The sequence below is a fragment of the Galeopterus variegatus genome, unplaced genomic scaffold, assembly GCF_000696425.1.
Source record: "Galeopterus variegatus unplaced genomic scaffold, G_variegatus-3.0.2 Scaffold1387, whole genome shotgun sequence".
Taxonomy (NCBI): Eukaryota; Metazoa; Chordata; class Mammalia; order Dermoptera; family Cynocephalidae; genus Galeopterus; species Galeopterus variegatus.
In genome coordinates, this window is record NW_007727498.1 from 10,231 (window position 1) to 32,045 (window position 21,815).

The following is a 21,815-nucleotide window of genomic DNA, read 5'->3' on the forward strand; positions in this document are numbered from 1 at the left end:
GGTAAAAAAAAAAAAAAAAAAAAAAAAAAAAAAAAAAAAAAAAACTTTTTGCAGAAGGAACATTTGTAAAAATGAGTTTGATGGGCTTGGGAAGGATAAAGTCTTCAGGTATTTGAAAGCATTTAAAGAGCCTCTGTGTTATTATAACAGAGTTTAATTGCCTCTGGACTATGATTCCTACTTAACAATAAAGTTAATGACTTGGAAGAAATCCACTATAATATTCAAACACATTCTAGAAAATAATGAGAAGTTCCTCTTCTAAATGCCGGCTAAAAGTATACTTACAAAATCTCAAGTTCTTCAAAACGTGCTGCAGAACATGCCTAAGAAACAGATGCATATTTTTAATGTTAACATAAAAAAAAAAAAAATCCCAGGTATTATAACATATATATACCATCACCTACCAATAAAATAAAAACATAACTACATTTGGTAAATTTAAGACTGGGCTGTGTATAAGACAAAAACAGAGTGAGTTTTTTTTAATTAAACGTAATTTTTAGTATTTATTTCTTAAAGGATTACAGATCAATACACCAATTAAACATGGACAGTTCAGATGAGCTTAAGAGTACATATGAAAAAGATAAGGAAATGCTTTTATGCTTAGGTTGACGAAACAGGCAGTTAAGTATGACTTGACAGGAATAAAAGTTAACTTATTTTAATAGCAACAAAATTATGGTACAAAAATTTTTCTGGCAAAGAAACTCAGGACATATTAATTTCTTTACTTCTAATACATTAAAGATTTCTCATTCCTTATGTAGTATGTTGGTAATTTGTTTTCACTATACCTCTTTCAAGTTATGCTGTGCTACCTCCTGAACATGAGCTTTTAAAGATTCATTTTCTTCTTGAAGATCCTTAAAAAGAATAGGAATGAATTGAACTGATATTAAAAAGTATTAAAAAGGTGTTTTTTACTTTAGTTTTCAACTTCTCACCTGTAACCATTTCCCTCTATTAGCTAGGTCTCTCTCCTTCTCTTCTAAAACAGCCTTCATGGTATTTATCTGTTCCTCCTTTCCTTTTAATCTGACAATTAATAAAAAAATAAATGAAAATGTTACACCATAAAAAACCAAAAATACTGGAGACTGAAAAAGTTTATTTTAGGTACTACTCACAGTCTCAAACTCATTAAAATAAACTAAAAATCATTTTAAGTATAAAGGCATACAAGATTTTGAAGACATAATCAAATTAGGAAGTATAGGATGATTAAAGAAAACTGTTCTATTGCTGAAGATCCAAATACTGAATAAATTAGGGTAGCTCTACTCCTATCGTATATCACCCTGCTTAAGTCAATACCAGCAAATTTAGACAGCTTATTACAACTCTGGGTATGAAATATATAGCCAGTTTCACATGGCTATTAAAATGGGTAAAGAGCAACATCTCAGTTTTAGGTCATATTCAGATTAAAAATCATGAAAAGTAAGACTTCCCATCCCACCTCCTTCCCACCAAAAAACCTGTAGGTTAAATCATAACGAAAAATTTAAGACCTTAAGGCATTTTAGATCATTTGATATTTTCTAAAATATTACTTGAAATTAAATAAAAACAAGCTATGATTTTCATTATATTTGTACTTAACTTACGGAAAAGACATTAAAAGGAAATGAGAGAAATGGTACTTACAAGTTTTGAAGCTCCTGAACTTGAGAAGTGATAGATAACTGAAATGTAAGAAGACAGGAAAGGCAATTCATAACCATTTCAATTTACCTTATTCTGTTTTATGATAAAAATCTTTATATTTTTTAATTTGTACACTTCAAATTACAAAGACTCTAGTTGAATGTTTCATGTCCAAATGAGATGTTGATTTCACCTTTTTCTTAATTCCAGTGACAGTAAAAATAACAAACTAAAAATATAAGACAGAGGGGGAGACAAGGAAGATAGTTATGAATTTTAAGTATAAATAATGTGATACTTCTAAAACTGTGAAAATTCAGATGTTAACTCCACATACCTCCCTACCCTATCAAAGCTCTTCATCACAGACTTCAAGGCCGACTAGTCAACAGCACTCTATATTGTCCTTCGTTTTTTTTTTTTTTTTTTTTTTTTTTTAAATCAGACACAGTCAACAGTACCTTTTATCCCCCACTCTCTTTTCATAGCCCTTTCAGATCTTGGCTTAGATGTCAGTTCCTCAGGAGGAGCCTTCCTGAACTCTTAATCTATACCAGAGAAATATGATCTTTTCACTGTATCTCGTTTTGCTCAATATATTGTTGCCAATCACTAGCATAATGCTTTGACAAGTAGGAGAAAATAAATATTGCTAAATGAATCTGTTGGATGAATGAATCATCTCTTCCATGCATTCTCACTATTTTTTCACCAAAATCCATCTATTTCCAGTAATCACATTGACCTCTCAAATCCCCCAATGAAACTTATACTATGTTCTACAGGCAGAGGTTGGGCAATACATATTCTACAATAAAACATTTTGGTCCATGCGATTTAAAAAAAAAAAAAGGTGGGGGAGGGGGCGCAGGGAAGGGGCACTAAAAGGAGATTTACCAAAGTGTTTTGTGTTTTAGGTTGGCAAACTAAAATGAAACATGAATACCTTTAACAGTTAAATTTTTTTTTTACTTTATGGATTAAAATATCAAGAACGCTTTCTCAATTCAGGCAAAGAAATAAAAGGCACATAACCCGATATACTTATAGCACATTACTAAAAGATTTTTTTCTGAGTAACAAGAAAAAAACCAAATAGCTCATAAGTAACACATACACTAACAAATCTGTCATGCTTTGGCTCTGGGATTTTTACCTGTTGAGCCTTTTCAAGCTGGATATTTCCTATTTCTTCTTTTAGAGCCTGTATTTCCTGTTTCAAATCCTTGACAATGACAAAACAGACAATATTGGACAATGGAAACACAGATATTGACATAAAATGCAATGCACAGACAAACACATGAAATTAAATGATATTAACTAAAGTTGATAAACAAAACAAAACAAAACAGTGCTCTCTCTCCCACTACCTGAACAGTTTTCTCCTTATTAGCAACTTTGAGAAGTTCAGCTTCCAGAAGCTCTTCCACAGACTTGATCTTTCCGTCCTTCTCATGGATCCTTAAATAATGAAATGCAGTATTAACTTAAATAGAAATCACCAAGATCTACCTAATAAGATATAAAAATAGCACCAAATCATGAAAAGCCTCTCCTAATCAACCCATTACAATTTTAAGTAAAATAGCAACTCATCTTTACAGACACAATGGAAAAAACACTCCTCAATGAGAATTTATCAGCAACTACCAGATGGCTGAAGGCTATGCCACAAGAGGCTAGTGATGTGTTTTGAAAGTACATAGGGAATATATAGGGAATATAAGAGTTGAATCCTACAGAACACCAGGGAGAATCAAGTTCTGTTCAATAACACAGTACTGGCTTCTAGGGTTCTGAGCGCTGTGGCTTAACTTATTTGCAATTATGGCATCAAACTTTACAGATACCTCAAGAAGAAGATACATGCAAGGAACTGATCTCTCTAATATAACCTGTCTGTTAATAGTTCCTTCTGCAGAAACAGAAAATTAACAGTTTGATGCCATAAGAAAATAAATGGAATTCATTATCGAAACAGATTTTTTTAAGCTCACATTGAATTTGGAAATGCACAGCTAAGTTTCCTTATTCCATCAAAGAAATTCTTGCATGAAAGTTAAATTTGCATACATCAGCTGTCCCAACTGCTCAAAAAAACTAAATTTATGAGGACTAAGAAAATGAACCAAATCAGACAGATCAGTTTATAATATTATTATCACTTACACTTTCTTAAGTTCTTCAACTAGAGATGCAAAAGAAACCTGGAAATGAGAAAGTATCCCTTAGTAATTAGCTCAAAATATAAGTGGGTCAGATATAGAAAAGCACATTATCTTTAAATTTCCCAATATACCAAAATCCAAATGGAAAAAGTAAACCCAGGAGTTAATTATTTCTAAATTTTTTTAATGTCATGATGAAAATGAATAGTATTTTCAAAGTAAGTGGCATTAAGACCACTCAGAAGTGAGGGTCAACAAAAAATCCTTAGATAAATGTTAAAATTACTTAATTAATAATTCTAACCAGATAAAGAGAAAATACAACTAAGAAATTGCCTAATGTCAGGCAGGCTCTTTTACTTATTATTTTGGGTCTTACTTTATATTTGTAAACTCAAAACTTTTATATCACTGCAGTAAGAAGCAATGACATCCTATCTAGAGTACTCTACACAGTGCCTAGCATATAGTAAGTACTCAATAAGTTGCAGCCTCTATTATTGATAATCTATGCATGACTAGTGACTTGATTAAAACTCTAATGGACAGATTCCATCTTGGAGAAGGAGAAACAGACAAACAACAGACTTGGTATGTTTTTATGTAACAGGTTTGCCTGTTGTTTATTAGAACAGTATATCTCTACTATATACATTACCTGATCATTTTGCTTAGCCTTTAAGTCTTGAACTTCTTTCGTCAGAGATGAATTTTCTGTTCTTATTGCCTTTTTCAAAGACATATAAAGCACAACATATTTTCATTTTCAGAAAAAAATAGCTAGCTTCAAAATATAGCAGATTCTCATTTTTCTTCAGCTGCTTAAAAATCCCACTTTTTCCATGTTTGCAATTCTGTAATTTCCATAGCTATCCAAATAGATTTTTTTTTCCTTTTTGTCTTTTTTCATGACTGGTAACGGGATCGCAACCCTTGGTGTTGCACCCGTACCGGGGCCGGCAACGGGATCGCAACCCTCGGTGTCGCGCCTGCACCACGCTCAACCAGTGAGCGGACCGGTCTCTATATGGGATCCGAACCCTTGGTGGGAGCGCCACCGCGCTCCCAAGCACCGCACTCTACCGAGTGCGCCACCGGGCCGGCCCTCCAAATAGATTTTTAATTCACTTATGCCCACAAATACTTCTACCTGTATTTCCACAACCTCAAAAACACATAGTATACCATTTGTCAATTAAGCCATGGCTCTCCCTAAATTCAAATACAGCTTTTACTTCTTCCAGCAACCCTATCCTAATTAAGTTAATTAAGGCTAATAATAACCATAAAATAGAACTGCAGTCTATTCTTTCTCTGGCCTCTAATAACTTCATGAAATTATGAAGTCTGCTAATTATCATTTGGTTATAATTTGGACATGGATGCAAGTGGAGAAGCATATATTAGAAACTGTAACAATAGTATCCACCTCATTAAGGCAGTGAATACTACAATCAACTATGCATTTTTGTATTTCTAAAATAAATCTTAAAATTAGTTAAAAAAGACATTATATTAATTTATAAAATGTAAGTAACTAATACTAAGTTTAAAAGCTATGGGGAAAACCTTGCACAAATTACAATGAAACCCCTTCATGTTTACTGAATAACCACAAGGAAAACAAATCTGTAAAATGCTTTACGTTCAGTTCCTCCTCTTTAGTGGCCACCTGAATAAGTCCAGTTTCAAGTAATTCTTCCACAGTCTTTAACTTCTCATCTTTTTCTTGAATGCTGAAATTATAAATTTAAAACATATACATAAACTATTTTTTCAAGGTAAACAACATCACTCCTAAATATTTTACATGGATCAAATCCTTTGTCCAACATTCCTTGTAAACTTTTAATTCCAGAAGGTTTCTGAAGATCTTTCATGATGGTCTGAGGGTATTCCTGTTCACCAATAAGTAAAATGTGCGCAAGTAACACATGCTTCTACATGTTAGCCTAAACAAGTGAATCATTGCCACACATGACACCCACAAACCATAATGTAATCCCAAATAAACAATAGCATACCACACTTTTGTCCATTACTAAGTACAAAGAGAATTTTAAGAATCTAGTTAATGTAGGTAATAATTCTGTTATCTCAAATTTGGTAGAAAGGAGTCATCAGAATATAAAAAGAAAAATTTAAACTCTTACCATTTTTCCATTTGTTCCACAACATCTTTATTAGGCTAAAATAAAAATCACCAAAAAGAGTTTAATTTTACCAAGTTTGCATGAGGTAAAAATAGTTGAGAAATAGAAATCTCTGAAAATTTTTTAGGGTTTTAAACAGATGTAAAATTTAGGAAAATTACCCTTATTTGAAGGCTGCTAATAATAACAGAATTATTTAATTCAGAAAACACAAGAAAACGGAAAAGATGCATCTATATGAAAGACACAGAAAAAGAAGAAGTATAAACTGGGCTGGCAAAATGATATAGTATCTTCCAAATAATTTTTTAATCACTGTAAAAGATAACCTTAACTGGGGATGAGAGAATATGCCTCACTTCCTTTATATTCATTCTTCAAATATAAAAAATCCAAGGCTCTAAGGCCTTGCTAGTCAGAAAAGAGCCTTTATTCATTTTTTAAATTGGTTTTCCCCCATACTAAGGCATAAAATTTACATAGGCAAATGCACAAATCCTGTTTACAACTCAATGAATTTTTAATAATGTAGCTATTAGGTAACCACAACCCAGACCAAGATATAGATTTAGTTCTTAAATTGATTGTAAACTATGGAAGCCACACAAACATGTTCTCTTTATAAAGCATTAAAACATGACATGTAGGGCCGGCCCAGTGGCGCACTCAGTAGAGTGCGGCGCTTGGGAGCGTGGTGGCGCTCCCGCCGAGGGTTCGGATCCCATATAGAGACCGGTCCACTCACTGGTTGAGCGCGGTGCGGGCGCGACGCTGAGGGTTGTGATCCCGTTGCCGGTCACGAAAAAAGACAAAAAGGAAAAAAAAAAAAAACAAAAAAAAAACATGACATGTAAGCTGTCTCCCTCCCTTTGGCCCTTCTAGCATCCCCCCCAAACACATATATCTCCACTATTATAATCTATTATGTGTCTGGAAGCGGGGCTTCCCCCTCGGCATTCCCAGACTTTCAGGCAGCTGAGCAGCCTGACCAAATGGGTTTGGGGATCTTTTTCCTTGAACATTCTCTTCTGTTCACCCTCTTTACCCCCTACACACTCCTCTAATCTTGTTAGTTTCTTATTTTTTTCCCAATGTTATTAGAACCATTTTCACAAATAATATTGATTTTTCCATTGCCAAATCCATGTCCTAAGATTCTACTTCTTACATATTTCTAAAATTAACCCCTTCTCTTCAATGCCTAAGTTTAGGCCCTCAGCTTTACTCACCTCAAATATCATAATACCCTAATTCTTCTCCCAGCCTCTAGTTTGTTTGAAAGGATTGTTTTTTGAGGGGTATAGAAAGAATTTCCCCATGGGAAAAAATTGTGATACAATCAGAAAGGAGATAGGAGTTGTCAAAAGTATATTAAATCAGATTTATACTGTGAAAAATAAATCATGCCATATGTTTACAAATCTTTCACGAAGATGGTGTTTGTCCATCTTTATTTTCAATGAATGCCATCTCACAAAAAGACTTAAAATTATTAAGTACAAGTTACCTGCACCTTAATCATTTAGTTGTATTATAACTTTAGTCAGTCCTACTTCTCCCCAACATAAAATCAAATATCTCATTGTTACCACAGTGATCTTTCTAAAATGTTAGACTAAACATTCATTCGTCCTTGCAACACCCTTCAGTGGCTTACCCACAAGCTAGATCAGGTTCATGATCCTTACAAAGCATACAAAGTCCTCCATAATTAGGCCCTAGCAAATCTTCTTCTCTCTGTATTCCATACTTCACACTTCTGCAATTTACCAATATGCTCTGAATATACCAATTTTGCCACACACTGCCATGTGAACACTGTATTCCCTCAGGCTGGATTGCCCCTTAGCCATCTGGCAAATTTGTGGCAATTTTTCAAAATCAGGTTTAACTGTCCCCTGTGCTGCCTCTCCACCTCTCCCTAAATAGAATACATTATCTCTTCCTCTAAACCTCTACAAGTGGTTCAAGAATTTTATTCATTACACTTTTCTGTTTTACAAATCTACCTCCACACTAACCCTTATTCTGAGGGCAGGAATCAAGGCTTTCATCTCTATAACCTCAGCATGTAGATAAGTACCTAGCATATACTTAACTAGTAAATAAATATTTGATGAATCAAATTTCCTTTAATGAAGTTAACAGTTTAACAAGTACTCTTGATCTTCAGCTCATCAAATATTCAATTTCACAAGACTGACCAGCTTAGCATCTATCCAACATTTTTACTTTACTTCACACTTTATTGGTCTAATCTAATCCTGTTTCCTCCCTAGATGATTTTCAAAACTACATCTTATACAATAATTAATTCTTCTGCAGTACAATACAACCAGGCAGCAGGGCAAAGAGAAGAAACCTATTGTAGTTTTACTTAATAATTTCAACCACTGAATCTTAAAAATCTACTAGAATAAGAATAAAAAGTCATGCTGATCCTTCACTAAAAAATCAGGGTGTGTTACTCCCCACCCCTGAGTTTTACTTTATTCTCAGTAAATGAGAATTTAGTGACTGATTTATTTGCATTATCTGACCATTCACAGGCCCACATCCAAATACAGACCTCCTTTCCTTAGTGTATAAACAGGTTACCTTACCTGGTACCTGTTGTCCTTCTGCTTCCTACACCTGAAGGAACAACAACTTGGCACCATTATTGGTTTCTGCTTCAGTAAACTCAATCCTTTCCTCCAGAATAAAAATCCATGTGGTAAAATGACTTAAGATTTTACATAACTAAACTGTTCATTTCGAATTCTGACTGCTGGGTAGAAAGGAGTTAAAATGGAAATGAAAGAAATTAAAATTATACTAATCATCATCTCCTCTTTCACTAGCACTAGCAATAAAAATGACTAGAGAAAAAAACCTAAAAGATGGTTCTTTGGTCTACCAAGATAAAAGGGATAAGTCACAATTACAACCAAAAACACTGCATCACAGTCATATACTTTCTAGATAAAAAAAAAAAAAAAAAAAAAAAAAAAGCTCTTGGAACTAGAAGAACAATTCTAAGAACTACCCAATAGGAAATCTTAAATTAGTACCACAAAATGAGTTTCCCCTCATATCAAATAATTCTTTTAAATAAATCCGAAAATGTGGCTGTGAAATTTTGTTCTGTGGACTGTTAACTATTCTTCATAACGAAAATCCATTTCATATTAAAAGCCACCATTTTAACAGAACATCTAAAAGTGCACAGAAACCTTATAATTGATAGAAGGCCAACTCAATAAAATAGAAATATGAGAATTTTTTTAAAAAAACATTAACTTCCAGAAATGTCATAAGGAATTTTACATAAGATATTAGAATGGCAATTCTCAATTCATACAATCTTGAAGGAAAAGAAAAACTTAAAGCTAGTAGTTTTACTCTTGTCTAATACTGGAAAATATCATCCTTAGTAAAGAACAGAAGATAAAAGGTTTTAAAAGATTCAGGTTTTCTGTTTAAATCTAGGTAAGAGTGGCCAGCACCTGGGTACTACTAGAATACAGGAAATCTGGGAGAGATTCAGAAGTTTCTAGGCATTTGTTTTACCTCCATGAAGTTATATACTGAATTAGATGTTTCAAAATCTCTGGTAACTTAATACACAAAAACCACATTCTGCTTTTCTCGGTAAGAATTAACACCAAAAAAAAACCCCAAAACAAAAACCTATCATACTTTATCTAATCCAATTCACCAATGTTACATCTTACAACTAATATTTTATTTAACACTAAAAAATTAAAAATGCTGCTAACCAAACTATAACCAGAAACTAAAAGATACATCCAGATTTCAGAGAGATGATAAATTTTGGGGGGGGTTTGGGGGGGGGGGGGTTACAACTGATGAAATATCATTATCTTTCATGAACCAGATGTTATATACTGGATATTTCTACCTCGTAATTCATGAAAAGCCTTACCTGTTCAGAAACAACAGTCTGTAGCTTCTGAACTTCTAATTTTAATGCTTTATTTTGGTCATTTAGAATCTGAAAAAAAGAATCTCAATTTACTGCTTTTTTTAAGAAAAAAGGTAATAAAGCAATCATTTGAATGAGTTTTTGAACAATCAAACCCATATTACTTCTTTGAGTACTCCTAAAGTTACAGATGAGTTATACATAAGAATTCAAATCTAGAGCTGGTCCGTGGCTCACTTGGGAGAGTGTGGTGCTAATAACACCAAGGCCATGGGTTCGGATTCCTATATAGGGATGGCCGGTTAGCTCACTTCAGAGAGAGTGGTGCTGACAACACCAAGTCAAGGGTTAAGATCCCCTTACCAGTCATCTTTAAAAAAAAAAAAAATTCAAATTTCATTGGACACAAGAGGCACCCTGGTACTCAGATACTCAAACTGGTTGCCCATGACCAGAGACTAGAACTACAGCAACAATGGAGACAGATAAAACCGACACAAATACAAACAAGCTGAAAACTGCAGAGGAAAAATATCTATGATAAAATTCATTGTGTACAGAAGTCCCCAAATATACTATAGAAACATTGTTTCAAGGTGATTTCATACAAAAAGTAGTATTTCTACATTTTCTTCAACTGAAAATTATACAATGTTGTTCTAAGAAAGCTGAGTTTACAAGCTTAACCACACACCTTAAATTCTTCCATTTTCCTTGAAATTTCACATTGTAGCTGCTCTTCAAGCAATCTTATTTTATCATCCTTAACATGAATGCTACGAGGAAAAAAATCAATTAAAATACTTCATACTTCACTCAGAAAGCTTACATAAATTATATGCACAACTATCAGTTACAAGCAGCACTATTTTCTGTAACAATTGTACTGGAACATGAATGTATGAATGGCTCTATGTACAGCAATACTTTATCAGCACCGCACTCTCCCAAGTGAGCCACAGGGCCAGCCCTACAGCAATACTTTAATCACCTTTTTTGCATCTTCTCTACTTCATGGGCAGCAGCAGCCTGTGTTTAAAATGAGATGAGACATATGTCATTTCTCAGGAATTACTCAAAACTACTTTTTCATTTGTTTTTACATATTAAAAAGTTATATTTGCATATATTTGGAATAAAGTTATAGCAATATAATACATTTCTGTAATATACCTTGCTGTCTAATACTTTGTACTTCTAACAATTAACTTTTATCTTAACAAAAGGTGTATTCTTTTGGATTAAATGGCAGCAGAAGACACTACCCAGCTAAACACAAGTAACCCTTATATTTATTATTTACAGAAATAAAACTGAGGCTTGCATTATCAATGGAAATAAGAATGACAAATTGAAAGTCTGAGGTAAATGCTCAAAAGCAATAAAGACCTACCTGTTCATTTGCCAGGGCCTGTAATTTTTGCACTTCAGCTTTTAATAAGAAATTCATATTCTGTATATCCTAGAATAAGGAAAAAGAATATTAAAAACATTTAATATAGCCAACTTTAAAGTTCGTAAAGCATCTCTTCTACATAAGAATTAAGCAAAGGTCTCAAATTACAAACTTCCTAAATCAGAAAGAGAAACTGATCAGTTGCTGTTATTTAGCATATTTCTCAATCAATTATGGTGAATTATATCATGTGAAAAAAGCTCTTTGAGGGCCGGCCCCGTGGCGCACTCGGGAGAGTGTGGCGCTGGGAGCACAGCAACGCTCCAGCCGCGGGTTCGGATCCTATATGGGACTGGCCAGTGTGCTCACTGGCTGAGCGCAGTGCAGGCAACACCACACCAAGGGTTGTGATCCACTTACCGGTCACAAAAAAAAAAAAAAGCTCTTTGAATTTTTCTTCTTAGCTAAAAAGAATTTTGTAGTTTAGAAAAGAGACATTTTTCAAATAAGTTCTAGAGAATTTTCCACTCTTCATATAAACTCATACTGATTATAAGATCAGGGTAATTCAGTTTCAAGACCTATAAAATATTGCACCCATTTATAAGAAATACTGTACCTTAAGTTCCTCCTCTTTACTTGTTAAATGATCGTGTTCATTTGCTAAAGAATCTTCAGTCTGTTTTATCTGCTTATCCTTTTCTGCAATTCTTTAAAGGAAATATATTTGTACATTCAATAAACATTTAGAGTTCAAGTCAAATAAAAGGATTAAAAACATTAAATAGAGTCATCCTAACTTAAGTATTTTCTCATGTAACTGTACCTTCCATTTCTGCAGCCCCTTTCAATTTACTAACAAATGTCACATGCATTACTATAACTCCTTAAAATGCATACCCCTATTTTAAAACTCAGGGTCAAAGAATTTAATCAATTTGTTTAAGCTCACAAGGCTGGCAATGTCAAAGCCAGATTTCAGGTATTCTGAATTCCAGTGATACATGTCTATGCAAGATTATACAACACACAAAAAAACATAGAACTTTGTTTTGGGAATACTACCACATAGATAGAAACAGCAATTATTAACTACTTATAAGACACAAAACTAATTTACTTCCACTACTCCCAAAACACAATTATCTTTTCCACATAACTGCTAATACCCAAATGAAAGAAAGTTTCCCCAACTCCGTTTATGGAAGATGAGAAAACAGAATGTGTAGTATTTAAAGTCCCAACTCACTAAGAAAAAAAAAAAAAAGAGCAAAAGTTGCTCCAAATCTAGTTTAGAGTATTTCCTAACAGATCAGAGTATAAAGGTAATCATAAGTGTTATATCTAACAAGTATCAGTTAGTGGTGACTACACACAATCATAAGAGAAGTGTGGAAAGGCAGGCTTACACTTTATGTAATTCTTCTGCTAGAACTGAAGCGGAGGTCTAAGAAAGAAAAACAGTGTCAACATAAAAGGTTTTAAGAGAAAGTTTAAAAGCTGTACAATAATCATCACAACAGGAGCTTTACAAATTAAGAGAAATTAATGTATCTAAAGTTGTTAAGGGAGTATCTGGCCTATGGTGAGTGTTCAATAAAGAGTATCTGTCATTCTGAAAGCAAGTCTGATCACCAACAGCCAGTATTAGGGGATTACATATCACAAGACATTTAGAATAAAACAAGTGGACAGGCCTGGAAACTACATAACTGACAAGAAACAAATACACAGAAAAAACAGCCACATAGGCCACTTTTCACATCTGCACTTCTCCTTCCTTAGTAACAACTTTGGTAATGAAACGATTCACTTCATGATTACAATAATTAAGTAGTTGGTAATACCCATGCTCATCTTTACTTATTTAAAAGGTACTTATTGCACTCTCTAAGTATTTAATTCCTGACACATTTTCTAGAGCTACCTCTCAGCTGACAACTAAAGATCTCAATCCAATTTGAGATGATAACTTACACATACACACACACCCACACCAACACCCTTTCCTATATTAAATAATTCTCCAATTAATTTTAGACTATAGTTTCTACAAAGAAAGCAATCGGGAAAAAAATGTTTACATGCTCAAAGCTTTTGGACTTGTCTGAACCTTAAAAACAAGTTTTTAATGAGAAAACCACTCTTTACACAGAAAAGTCACACCTCTATTCTAAGTTAATACTTTTTGCTACAAACAAATTTTAGAATTTTAAAGTTGAAGAACTGAAATTGAAGTTCACAATACGTGCATTATAAAAACAAGTACTTGGAAGTTTTCACTATTGCCAAAGAATCACTGATCTTACAATACCACTTGCAAAATTTTGGAAGGCTTACCACTAACCAAACTGAAGTATAAGTTTTAAATTGACCCTTTTGCAAATATAATCTGAGCGCTATAGTTAACACATTGCTATACCAAGGGCTAGTGAGGTTTTCCCATGGCTAGTCAATATTTAGTGAACACCTTTAATACATAAATCACTACTCTACACACGACTTGGCCAATTCCCCCCATTTTGTGACAGGATTGGGAATATTTTTTTCCTGTATGGTAAAAGCTCTTTTCCCATTAGTCTGACTTGAACTTCTTTCTTAGTGTTTTCCTATAGCACTGTACATAATTATCATTTAGCACTCAAGATCATCATTTGTTGATTCATTGACTAGTCTCCCAACTACTAATCCAATAGTTGGTACTCAACAGACACTCAGCTGATTGTTTAAATGGCTAGGAAGCTATTACTAATGATAAGCAATAAAAAAGTACCATTACCTGGGCTGCTATCTGGGAATGGAATTGTTGAATTTGAGCTTTCAATGCCTCATTCTGCTCCAAAATATCCTTTCATAAATAGCAACCAATGAGAGAGGAAAAAAAGGTGATATTAATAAATATCCCTATGTATATGAACACGATGTGTTACAGGGACCTCTGTTTATCTTTAAAAGATATTCTTAGATTCTACAAGGCATTATTTTAAACAATGATTAGGCATTCTATTCTGAGTTCATTCATAAGGTAGAAATTAAGGATATAATTGTGCTGTTCCTAATCTAATACAAGGAGCATAAGACTGTGAGTGAGCAAATCTTCAAACACACCGTATGTGACAAGTGCTGAAAGAGTAAGTTATAATTATTCATCCCCACTCCAGAATTAAGACAAAGTAGACCAGACCTTGCTCTCTCTTTTAAACACACATATTCCAATCGCCACCCACCTTAATTTTTTTAAAAAGAAGAAAAAATAGATACCTGAACTTGCATTTGTAGAGACTCTTCTTTGTTTATTCTTTTTTGCTCCGATTCCATTAACTGCATTAGTCTTTGCTCCAACTGTTGTTTTGATACCAAGGTATCTGTAAGCTTACTATGCAGACTCTGTACTTCATTTTCTTTGGCCACAAATTTACTCTGTAAATCTGTAACACAACATTGCATTTTACAAAGGTCTCTTCCTTTGCCTAGTTATTCCTAATTATCTTTAGTGTAGGCATTATCTCCTACAGAAAACCTTCCTTGAATCTCTTCTGCTCCTGTATGCTCCCCCAACACCCTATGCTTACCTTTATCATAGCACCCACCACACTGTACAAATTCATCTCTTGTCCTACAGAGTGAGCCTTTTGAGATCAGAGATAGCCTGTATATCCAGAGCTGTGCCCAAGGCTTGGCATATACTGCATAATAAATGTATTAAATGAATATTTCCTGGAGCTAATTATTGCTTTAATTTTTCACCTGCTTGATCTTTTATTATTTAAATTTTTGACTACAGTTAAACTCCCCTCAGCTCTCTCCACTCCCCCCACTTAACCCCCCCTGCCACTCATATTAGATACTAGAATTAGTTTTTCCTGGCCATATCCCTCCTGGAGGCTTCAGTCTTCCTGCTCTAGTACTTTGTTGCTTTCTAGGCTGGCTCTGTAGCAAGTCCTGAGACTTGCTTTTTTTGCCCGAGGCTTGGCGCAGAGTGCATCAATGTGTTAATTGAATAGTATACAGATGTTTAAAATCCACTCTTTAAAAGCACTCTTTTTCTCCCCAAAGATACTTTAATAAAGTTATTTGTGAATTTCTTGTAAATTCCCTATGCTCTGCTACCTGGAAATAGCTTGTACTCTGTTACAGAGAAAGATACTGAAGAAATCTATTATGTGAAGGCTGGTAAATGTCCTGGTTTAAAATGATGTATAACTTTTCTGTCTGTTTCTCTTCTTAGAAATAACCTCGAAACGACAAGAAAAATAAGAAACAAACACAACCTGTCTTTGATGCAATCATAAAATATATGTAACTCCAAAACATAATAAATGAAGACAAAGCAAATGAAGAAATAATCACTAACTTGGCAGAGAAGAGAAAAGGGAAAATGTGCCAGAAACCAAGAAAGGCTAATGAAATGAAGATACCAGGTTATCATGAGAGCCGCCTCCCTGCCCCCTAACATAAACAAGTCCGAAACAGGGCAGGGGTATGGGGAGGAACACACCACCACCTCCAAGGATAGAAAGAGAATGCTGGGAAGAGGAGAAAATATATATATGTGTACGTATGTATTTTAAGAAAGGTAAGATGTCATTTCTATAACAAGACTCTAATTAGTAATGCAACCCAAAAAAGAACTCCTGAAAATTAAACATATAATAGTCATATCTGGGGTTAGAACTCAGAAGAACAAATTATTTCACATCTGGGATTAGAATTCAGAACAAATTATTTCCTACCACTAACAGTAAAAGTTAAAACACTGAATTAATGTCTTCAAAAATGTGTGCAGTAATTATTTCCAACCTAGAACTCTAAATCCAGTCAAACTACCAGTCAAACGTGAGGGTAGAAGACATTTTCAGATACACAACTCCTCAACAAATTGTGTACTTCGCGGCACAATCTCACACAGCTACTGAAAGATATGCCTTATTAAATGAAGAAAAATAACAGCAACATAGGATCTAGAAAACAGGGTCAGGACAAAAGCAAGTCTCTGGACTTTCTATGCAGCCAGGCTAAAAAGCAACAAACTACTAGAGCAGGAAGACTGAAGCCTCCAGGAGGCATATGGCCAGGAAAAACATTCTAGTATCTAATATGTTGAGTGGCGAGGTGGGCGGGGTTGGGGGACGCACACTTGAGAGGATCTTAACCATAGTCGAAAATTTAAATAATAAAACAAAAGATCAAGCAGGTGAAAAAATAAATCAATAATTAGCTCCAGGAAATATAAAAGTTGCTCAAGAAAAGAATTGCCATTTTAATATATATCTCAGCTCAACATTCAGTTACACAGTCATAATGATGTAAACAATGAACAATGATATAATCAAAAAGTATGCATAACCATATCGGGAGAGTGAGGGAGACAGGTGGGAGGAATGGTGTGAGAATGTTAAGATCTTATTTTCTATAATAGAATGTCAGATGCCTATCAAGATATAGCAGTATGTAAATATTATGTTTGTTTAAAAATATGAAGTAAAACACCAAATGCAAAAAGTAATAGTTCAAAGAGACTGCTTCTGGTAAGATTAAGGTTTTACTGTTCGTAGTTATATATTTTACATATAGTTTTATATAAGAGTACTTCAAAATGCTCATGAAAAAATAGAATTAAAAGATAATACTGGGCTGGCCCGGTGGCGCACTGGAGTGTGGCGGTGCTCCCGCCAAGGGTTCGGATCCCATGTGGTGACCGGTTCCCGCTCACTGGCTGAGCGTGGCGCGGGCGCAACACCGAGGGTTGCGATCCCATTGCCGGTCCCCGAAAAAAAAAAAAAAGATAATACTAATCCATCCATGAACTTTTTTAAAAACTTTCCTGTAGTTTATAGTTACAATCCTTTAAACAAAATGTGTAAAAAAATACAACAATGTATCTTACCATTAATACAAACTTTACATAAAAAGAAATAGGCCTTTAAATATCTTAGGTATATTTAGACATTGAACCAGAGGGATATTCAAAGAGCAGGGAATGGGGGGATCAAAAGAAACCAAAGGTCTAATGAGCCAAAATTCTTTATGACCTATCCTGTTGTCCGGAACTATGTTTTACTAGTTCATCCCCTCTCTCATGGGAGAAAGGGAGGAGCGGGAGACATAAATAATAGACATAATCCAAGCTCCATCATGTCCCAAGTGGATCCATCATATTAAGAGTAAAGTAGGAATTTTAAGTAAACTACTTGCAATGGTAATGCTCTTGCTGTTTTTCTCTTCACAACATGAGTCTTTTCTTAGAAACAAAAAAATAAAGAGTTAATCAAGGAACCAAAGGGAATAACTACAGAGAAGAAACACACCTAGCTAGACTACCATTTCCTGCTTATGTACTATAATTTTGCCTGCAACTTAAGGCTTCAGGCAAAGATAGTAGGTAGTTTATTTTAAAACCCTAACAAATGCCAGAGAAAAAGATATTCTGAAAGTGTAAAAGTTATTTTATTGAGTTATAACCAAAATGCTAAATTATAATTTCTTCACAGAAAGAAAGGAGAGGAAATTTTACCCAAAATCATATACAAAGTTTACATGACTACCTCTTCCCCTTACCTTGCTGGGCTGCCTCATGTTCTGCTGTTCTCTTCCTGATGTAGCTCTGAACTTCTTCCCACCTTCTCTCAGCTTCCTGTAGTTGAACCTTGATTTTTAAAAAGAGAGAAAAGATAAATTATCACAAACACAGGATTTCAACTTTAAAAACAAGAGGAATAAAACCATCCTCTCCCTTCACTGTTGGGCCACAAAAATGATTACCGGAACTACTCCCCTCAGTTTGATAAGATAGGCAGATATGCACAGTCAGAAAGCCACTTATTTAACAGCCATAGCCATCCTATTCTCCAATACATATGATTTACAAATTGGAGATTATTTCAGAAACTCAGTATTTGTGCTGTCAGATCCAGACAGCTACTACTATGTACATATCTGAGCCATTTAGCTATGTCTTGTTTTCCACTAATTTTCTTCAGCTGATAAGCTTCCAAAAGACAATAGGGTATCTTTATTTCTAAATCTCATTAAGTACCTAAAATTCAATTTGAGGTGCATATATTTACAGCGCAATATTCTAATTACGACTATAATCTTTAATGTCATTTATCTATTTATCCATATCCATTGAAAATAGACTTCCATATCTATAATGTAAACCCACCAGCAATATCAATATTAAATAAAAGGACACTTATATCAACCTCCCACAGAACCCAAGAAAATTTCAAGAAAAACTAAGTTACTCATACTATTTTTCACACTCAATGAGTCTCAAAGCCCTTTTAATTCCTACTCCTCTGGAACTGGTATCAAGGTACGACCATATCAAAGACCTAGGTAGGAATCTGTCTAATACAGTGAGGTTGCATTTAACTCAGACAAACTGAACTATACTTTCAACAAATCCCCTCCTCAGTAAAAGGAGGAATAGACTATTCTGCTCATCATTTCACTCAATAGACTATATGGTATCTTTACTGATCCAGAGTACATATGAGAGAAATCAATCTTCTCTCTCAGCCTGAGCAACCCCATGCATCTCTTCACAGTATGAGCATCTCATTGTACCAACTGCCACTCTGGCAGTCTAAAGATATAATACGTGATTTTTTTGTACATTTATGGCTTAAGTGCAAGCCACTGAAGCATTTTAGTTATTCTTGTGCTCAAGCAAAAGAAATACCATTTATTCCGAAGCTGGAATAAAAATAGGTTCTATTGGACTTACTGAGAAATCCAAATTATGGATGGTCACTTTGAGTACATGATTTTTGCTTTATACACGTAGACCCTAAACTCCATATAAAAGATGAAATTTGTACTATTTATACCTGTCATAACTAGCTAATTTCATATTCAAGCTTATATCCAATTACTTTATCAGGGCACATGCTTTCATATAGGCAGAGCACAGACTACAGGTCCTATTAAGCCTCAAGCTATATTTCTCAAACCTATATACACATTTAGGTCATCAAATTAAATATCTACATTATTCATGAAATGATAAAAAGGTGGGAATATATCACCTTCAACTGAGTAACTGCTTGCTCAGCATTCTTCTTTTGGACTTCCTCTTGCTGTAGCTTTCCTGTTTTCTCAGTCAGCTCACTCACCAACCTAGCATAATCCTGGCGTAGTTTATTTAGTTCTGCAGACTGCCTGAAAACAGTAACTAGATTAGGAATCTTCCATTATTACAAACACGTATGAGGAATAAATTAACAAAACATATTTTATATTAGTTTTGCTGAGCTAGTAATTCCATTTATAACCAACTGAAAAGAAACACAAGTGACTACTAACAATGAGGTTTGGTTGAGTGTAATTCCTAAACAACTCTAATGACATTTACACAAACCCTAAAATCACTATAAAATATCAAGAAAAATGAATGACCACAAACTCATGAACATAAATAGTGTGACCTTCAAACTGGTCTTCTGAAAACCTATTAAAACAACCAATCAGTATTTACTCTGTGTAAGCATATTACTAGTCTCTCCAGGGTACTGTTTCTCAAAGTACAGCCCCAGAGCCAACTACATCACTAGCACAAGGAATCTGTCTTAACAAGGAATGTATAGGGCCGGCCCGGTGGCGCACTGGATAGTGCGCCGCTTGGGAAGCGCGGCGGCGCTCCCGCCCGAGGGTTCGGATCCCACATACAGACCGGTTCCCGCTCACTGGCTGAGCGAGGCGCGGGAGCAACACTGAGGGTTGCAATCCCGTTGCCGGTCCCCGGTCCGGTACGGGGGCAACACTGAGGGTTGCGATCCGTTGCCGGACACAGAAAAAGACAAAAAAAAAAAAGGAATGTATAGATTCCTGGGCTCCACTTCAGAGCCATTGAATCATATTAGGGGTAGGACTCGAGGATATGCTTTTATAACTAGTGTGCCAGGGACTCTTCAGAATAATGAAGTTTGAGAACTACTGTAGAAGTGGATCAATGGTTTAAAATTTGCAAATTCAGTCTCATATATTTATAGACTATTCCACTGGTGCCACTAGTATTTATCATAGTTTATACATAAGTATATTTATAGAAATATATAATATGTAGTACACAAGTATATTTATAGAAATATACATTTTATATGTTATATAGAATACATAAAACATATCATTTCTATATAGCTGAAGTACTTCACACAGCAAAACAGAATTGTTTTTCAAAAGTAACTCATTTTAGAAACAAAAGTCTAACCGATTACTATCGAACATCATTTTGATGATTCAAAAAAATACTCTTCTATTCAATTAAAAATAAAGCATTTGAAAACATACTTGCTTTCCAGTTGGTTTGTAGTGTTGCTGACAGCATCTCTCAGTATACCATTTTCCTGCTTCAAGTGAGCTATCTCTGTCTCCATCTGCTCACGAACTTGCTGAAACTGAAATTATTTTACACATATAAGATTCAGAAAGCAAGGATTGCCAAAGCTATCTTTTAAAACAAACATTATTATGATGAGAATGTAAAAAGCATCAACAGAATGAAGTCTGAATCATTCTTCTCAAATAAATATAAACAAATTTAAAAGAAAAATTACATTTTGTTAGTGATGGCTGCAAAATAAATACAAGCTGCCATAGCATTCAAGAATACAAGTAGATGCTAGCTGCTATCATATTTGAAATACAAAACAAACACCTATAGAGATGATGTTTCAGAACAAAAAAATGATTTAAGACTTCTTACCCATAAACTCATATAGTAATAAGCCTGTCCTGATCCTAAAATATGTCAATTTTATGTTAGCAATACTTTTAAATGAAAGTTTTTTAGTAATCCAAAGTTGAAAAACTGAAAACATATTACATACACTTGTAATTGTATTAATTTAAAAATTAAGCCATTAGCAAATAGATGATGATATGAAAGTCTACTTGCTTAAAAATTCTGACCTGTAATTTTTTGTCTTCTTTTTTTATGGTGGTAAAATACAAATAATATAAAATGTACCACCTTAACCATTTTGAAGTATACAGTTCAGGGGTATTTTTTTTTTTTTAAAAAGATGACCAGTAAGGGGATCTTAACCCTTGGCTTGGTGTTGTCAACACCACGCTCACCCAGTGAGCAAACCGGCCATCCCTATATAGGATCCGAACCCGTGGCCTTGGTGTTATCAGCACCGCACTCTACCGAGTGAGCCATGGGATGGCCCCCAGTTCAGGGGTATTTGATACATCCATAATGTTTTGTAACGATAACCACCATTCATCCCCATTAAATCTTTCCATCTTATAAAACAAACTTTATATCCATTAACCAATAATTCCCCATTCCCTCCTCTCCCCAGCCCATGGCAACCACCATTCTAACTTCTGACCTCTAATTTTTTAATTTCAGAATTACAGAATAAAAAGATAAAGAACACTGAATCTTATATTCTCATAAGCACATATCTTATTTTAGGATGTGAAATCATGTTATTAAGAACTCTTTTAAGGGAAATTAAGAAATGTTGATCATTCACAATCCAATTAAGAGAAATTAA

The 21,815-nt window shown here is 34.4% G+C and overlaps 1 protein-coding gene across 1 annotated transcript in view; it reads right to left on the reverse strand.

The window, feature by feature from the left end:
* KTN1 (kinectin 1 (kinesin receptor)) overlaps window positions 1–21,815 on the reverse strand; it is a 48,779-nt gene that overhangs the window by 8,664 nt on the left and 18,300 nt on the right. Inside the window, exons 7-27 of the mRNA XM_008576683.1 lie at window positions 20,599–20,705; window positions 19,338–19,470; window positions 17,863–17,950; window positions 14,566–14,732; window positions 14,084–14,152; window positions 12,714–12,751; window positions 11,924–12,014; window positions 11,302–11,370; window positions 10,900–10,937; window positions 10,603–10,684; window positions 9,909–9,977; window positions 5,981–6,015; window positions 5,473–5,563; window positions 4,486–4,554; window positions 3,829–3,866; window positions 3,030–3,120; window positions 2,813–2,881; window positions 1,657–1,694; window positions 954–1,044; window positions 804–872; window positions 289–326 (exon numbers count right to left, since the gene is read on the reverse strand). Of these exons, the coding sequence (XP_008574905.1) occupies window positions 289–326; window positions 804–872; window positions 954–1,044; window positions 1,657–1,694; window positions 2,813–2,881; window positions 3,030–3,120; window positions 3,829–3,866; window positions 4,486–4,554; window positions 5,473–5,563; window positions 5,981–6,015; window positions 9,909–9,977; window positions 10,603–10,684; window positions 10,900–10,937; window positions 11,302–11,370; window positions 11,924–12,014; window positions 12,714–12,751; window positions 14,084–14,152; window positions 14,566–14,732; window positions 17,863–17,950; window positions 19,338–19,470; window positions 20,599–20,705 (1,580 nt within the window). The remainder of the gene's footprint in view (window positions 1–288; window positions 327–803; window positions 873–953; window positions 1,045–1,656; window positions 1,695–2,812; window positions 2,882–3,029; window positions 3,121–3,828; window positions 3,867–4,485; window positions 4,555–5,472; window positions 5,564–5,980; window positions 6,016–9,908; window positions 9,978–10,602; window positions 10,685–10,899; window positions 10,938–11,301; window positions 11,371–11,923; window positions 12,015–12,713; window positions 12,752–14,083; window positions 14,153–14,565; window positions 14,733–17,862; window positions 17,951–19,337; window positions 19,471–20,598; window positions 20,706–21,815) is intronic.